We start from the raw sequence: 5,388 nt of genomic DNA, 5'->3' as shown, positions 1-5,388 counted from the left end.
GCTGCACGATGCTGCACCTCTGTATACTCTAACGCGCAATAGAATTAACAACTTACAGAAATAAATTTATGGATCCTAGGGATTTTCTAGAAATCCCAACATTCGTCCGCCATTTTTTATGGATTTTGTCCGATAACCGACAAACAGCAAGAAACATAAAACAAAAAGCACATTGTAGAACAGCCCTAAGAGACGAAAAAATAAAAAGCAAAAAGCAGGAAATAGGAAACAAAAAGCACATTGTAGAACAGCCATAATGCTTGAATAACTCAGTTCACGAGAATGACGACGAGGTCGTGTTTCTCTGTCAGATTCTTTCGTTTTGAGTGAAAACGCGTCGAATGAGTATATTTTTATTAAGATTTTAGGTGGAGGGGGGGGCGGTATTCTAAATAAACTTTTCTTTAATATAATCAAAACATATGAACATAATTTATGTATACATAAGTATAAAAATTATTTGATTCCTTAAATATTCCGCTTTGTGAATTATCTTTCAATAAAGCATTGATTGAAGGAATAAATTTTCTATTTCAACCATGATAATTTATTATCACTGCCATTATTTACTATATACACAGTCTTAGATGTCAAGAACTTGCAAAAAAATTCTAATACCTAAAATATTTTTCAGTATGTATATGTGTATATATGTGCTATATATATATATAATATATATATATTATATATGTACAATATATATATTAAATATATATATTACAGGGTATCCTGCAATTATTGACAAAGGGTTCTTATAGATAAAGCGGACTAAACTAAATCAAAAAGTTTACTATTTTATAATTTTCCCAATGGTTAACGAAATATTAATTTATAAAAATAGCCAAATTCGCCCGGTCTATCGCCAAAGCGCGGCGACATAAGATCACCACTCGCTCAGTCAGGCGCGCATTTGCTGTCGCTAGGCATGTTAATACCAATATCACTTATAAACAACATACGTCGTCTAGTGACTGCGAACGTGCATTTTTCTGACTCTCTGGACTATTTTCTCTCGCTATGCGTTTGTATTTGGCGATAGACTGGGTGAATTTGACTATTTTCATAAATTGATAACTCGTTAACTAATGCGAAAAATGTAAAATAATAGAGGCTTTTCGATTCATCATCAGTTTAATCCGCTCTATCTACATAAAAGCGATTTGTCGATAATTGTAGGACATCAAGTATGTACATATATATATATATATATACATACATATTTATATATACTCATTTTTCCTTTTTCTTTTTTAATGGTTTAATAAATTCTTGTTCAATTTAATCTATACATTACTTTGGTAGCTATTGAATCAAACTTGTTTAGGTACTATCATCCGAGATATTTGGATCATAGTCTGGATCATCTTCATCATCATCTAAATCTAAGTCGTCCAGATTTTGGAACAAACTCTCATCTACTTTTACAGCATCACCTATTTGATCAAAATTACATAACATGACATGCAACATCAGTATCTTTTAGAATGAAAGTCAAATAATTATTTAAAAAAAACATAAGTTACCATCATCTAAAAATTTAAGATCTGATTGATCCAGTGTCTTATCAGTCATAAATAATTCCCTGCCTGTTAACTTTTTGCCTTCGCGATCTGTCAATTCTTTCCGTTTTGTATAGCCCATTTCTTCATCAAATATTTCTTTCCAGTTTAGGAAAGATTCCACTGTTACACGAGTTCCCTCAAATCGTCTCTATATATGAAAAAAAAAATTAAAATTATCATTTATATAGATCTATTTATAACATTTTACCCTTTCTGCTTCTTCTTCCTCTTTCAGCTTTTGTGCAGCATTCTCTTCTCTCTTGAGTTTTATTTTATCCCATTGTACATTAAGCCATTCTTGAGCTGTGCTAACTAACGTAAAAACCATTACCATTCCAAGATTTTCATTCATTTGTTCTATCAGATGTGCCTTCAATTTCTCATCGCCATCCTCAAAATTTTCTTGCTCCATAATTGATATAAGCAATGACTCATCTGGATATTTGGCTGTATATGTAAATTCTAATCGACAACTGAGACCGTTGTCAGTTTCTGGTTCATATTCTTCTGTTTTAATCGGTATAGCAAATGTATAAAACGGTTCTGTCGCTAAAACTGTATAACGTATTTCACACTTGTATTAGTCATAGCAAATAGTAATTCATTATAAAATTCAGTATTAACATTATATAGGTTATAAATATGATGTGCCTTAAGATGACTCTACATGGTCAATAATACTGTCAATATTTAGTGCACACCCACCAGTTTTGGGCATTACCTTTAGTGCACACCCATCAGTTTTGGGCATTACCTCTTACTACATATATTCAGTCATTCGTATTCTGGATTAATTTTCATCACTTTTACAAGTATAGAAAAATTATTAAACGATTTTTATACATATTTTGACATTTTTAGAAAGTATTTGTAAAGTTGTATATTTATAATAAATTATATATAAATTGTTATAACTAAATATAGTTAACTGAGAAAAATGTACTTTTTTATACAAAAATGTAAAATTCTGAAATAAAAATGTTTAAAAGAGAAAATATGTTTCAATATTTTAAAGTTGATATTCCAAACTACAAAAGCAAAAATAGTTCAAGTATCAACTGTTAAAAAAATTTAGGTATTTAGTAACCTAAAAATGATTTTTTTTTTTTTACACAAATGGCTATAAATTCAAGATATATTGCATTTATATTTTAAACAATGCATTGTATTATTGCTATTGTGTTAAAAAAATATAAGTTATTAGGAAAATGTTCTTTATAACATTACAGACAACATAATATATAATATTAGACATTTAACACAAGGATGCTAAAAACCATTGTATTTATTAAGGACTAATATGTTGTTCTAGGGTTAAATTCTTTTTTTAATAATTCACGAAATATTCCTGCAATACAAACGAGAATTAGTTGAAAATAAAGAAAAAAATAAAAACTTTTTTAGTAACAAAAATGTACACTCTATACACATGATGGGTCACTTGTGATCCAGATGAACCTCGAAGTTATTCTAGTTAAAGAATACGCATGTTGAGGCCAGAAATGCACAAAACTTATTCTCTAGATGTCAAACTCTTTTTAGGAATAAAAAAGAGACCGGTATTTGACCAAGTGCTCTTAATATTTCAGAAAAAAGAAATGCACAAGACACAAATGACCTAAAGGTATGTATTAAGGATTAAATACTGACAATGTTACTGATCGTGTGGTTAATATTGATGGATTGACATAGAATACTGACAATAATTTGAATTTTTTTTCGAGTATCAGTATTGCTTTATTAGGATCTATTAGTGAATTTGGTCACTTGCACTACGCTAGATCAGTGCATACTAAAAGCTGCTTTACATGAAATTAGCAGAGTTAAATGTAAAAGTATATATAAATATTTTTAACGCTTAACATCTACTAATGATATTGTTGTTATTTAGCAAAATATATATGTATTATTTTATTATCAAAGTTGATTATATTATATCACTGCATTGAGATATTTTATATAAAGTAGCTTTTAATATGCACTGATCTAATGTAGTGTAAATGATCAGATTCACCATAGGCCTGTTCTTTTTGGCTGAACTTTTGTACCAGTTCATGTTTCTTCTTTTTCTTTCCTTCTTTCAACCAAAAAGAACAGGCCTCATATGTCACTATATATATATATACATATATATGTCACAGTGAAATAGATAATGGATGTTTTTCAACAACGTACACAGGTGACTCAGTGTAACACAGTGAATCATTATATCCTTGTTGTTTGCCTACGTTAAACAAGAATGAAACAATTCACTGTGTTACACAATGTCTGACTGTATCCTTGCTGGAAAGCATCCTGTCTTACACAAAGTGTTCCAACTATGACACAGTATTGCACTGCTCAACACTGTAAAAAGCTAAGTACAAGTTTATAAAATATGTCAATGTTACCAACTTTTCAAAAAGTTATTTAGTAGCTGTACTTATTTTGCAATAAAACCTTCACAAATCGTCAATTCTGAAAAATTATAACTTAAGTCTAAATAAAAATCATAAATCTATTATTAATACGCTAAATATAATTATAAGAATATGAATGGAAAACTACAATGCATTCTGGTTACACTATGAAACAAACTGCGTTTCAATAAGTATCTTATGCTTGGTTTATGCTTCGGCCTTAATCTTAGTCTTAAAAGTTGACAACAAAGAATGTCCTAAGGTCATTTATTCTTAACCGTAGTCTTGTTCTCAAAAAAGTTCCTATCTTTTAATTTTAGTCCTTAAGATTAAGTTAGGACTAATTCTTAAGACTAAAAGATTAAAACCGAAGCATAAACCAGGCATTACACAGTGGAATACAGTATAACGTCTCTTGTGTTCTAGCTGGAAAACAACCAATGTATGTAAAACTAAAGTGAAATATATTGTCAGTAATACTGATCGTATAAAGTTGTAAAAATACTAAAAATCTCGTTACTGATTCAATACTACTGATCAACGATTAATATATATTACTAGACTGCATAGGGTCATATTTTGACATTGGATTATAGGTTAGAATTTTAATAATACGTACTCTCCAATTCTCCGCAATAAATCGACTCCAACGCTTCAATCTCATTGATCTGCTCATCCTTGTAATCCATGCTCAACAAAATAAATATGATCCCAAAAGTTAAATATATATTTCACAATTTTTAATAAGCAGCAAATTATATTGTAGTTGAACCGAATCGGGCGAGTAGAACAAAGAATAATCCAATCAAAATTAAGATGGTGAGGCGCCCCTTCAAACACTGGACGCCTGCGACTACGACGCTTCCTGCTTCCACGCCGCACGGCCGCGCGCCAAGATGGATAAAGGGACTGTGGAAAATAAAATACACGGCACAGTCAAAGCCGGCAACGCTTTCCAAAAAATATAATCGAGGTGACGCAACACCCGAGACGAGAGGGAACACGTCCGATTCGCTCGAGTGGTTTGACGAAACTTACAGCTACAGACCTTCTACAATAAAGCCTGCCGCACACGATACGTTTTTTCTTACTGAATTGCCTATGTGCCCTTATACGGGAAATGGGTAGCTTACGGGCTACACTACTGGCTCGCGTACTGGATTTTCGTAATAGAACCGGTCCTATTTTTCTTGCGTGATTTTGTACTGGATTTCGTGAGAGCCAATCAGGACGCAATCTGTATAAGTTATACGGTTATACCGGTTATACGATCGAAGCAGATCAAAGTGTCGTCTTTACATCAAATTCAAAAGTGGATTCAATTCGACTCCACAGTCGACTCCATAAACGTCGGCGATATTTATTTCGTTGTCGTCGCAATTTTTCAATAATTAAAAATAATGCAATAGCAATTTTCCGACGATGTA

General features: G+C 31.3%; 1 protein-coding gene across 2 annotated transcripts; it reads right to left on the bottom strand.

The window, feature by feature from the left end:
* Window positions 1-1,217: 1,217 nt before the first annotated feature.
* LOC108763691 (RWD domain-containing protein 1) lies at window positions 1,218-5,018 on the bottom strand. 2 transcript variants are annotated; one of them, XM_018511537.1, is made up of 5 exons: window positions 5,000-5,018; window positions 4,581-4,870; window positions 1,771-2,117; window positions 1,524-1,710; window positions 1,218-1,433 (listed from the first exon to the last, which is right to left on the bottom strand). In XM_018511537.1, exons 2-5 carry the CDS (start codon window positions 4,648-4,650, stop codon window positions 1,321-1,323), a joined length of 717 nt encoding a protein of 238 aa, XP_018367039.1. In that variant the 5' UTR covers window positions 4,651-4,870; window positions 5,000-5,018; the 3' UTR covers window positions 1,218-1,320. The 2 variants fall into 2 exon arrangements, with proteins under 2 accessions (XP_018367039.1, XP_018367038.1); XM_018511536.1 differs by lacking the exon at window positions 5,000-5,018 and having other exon boundaries at window positions 4,581-4,979.
* Window positions 5,019-5,388: the final 370 nt, after the last annotated feature.

The sequence above is a fragment of the Trachymyrmex cornetzi genome, unplaced genomic scaffold (genome assembly GCF_001594075.2).
Source record: "Trachymyrmex cornetzi isolate Tcor2-1 unplaced genomic scaffold, Tcor1.1 scaffold377, whole genome shotgun sequence".
Classification (NCBI taxonomy): Eukaryota; Metazoa; Arthropoda; class Insecta; order Hymenoptera; family Formicidae; genus Trachymyrmex; species Trachymyrmex cornetzi.
This window is presented reverse-complemented; position numbering and strand designations above follow the sequence as displayed.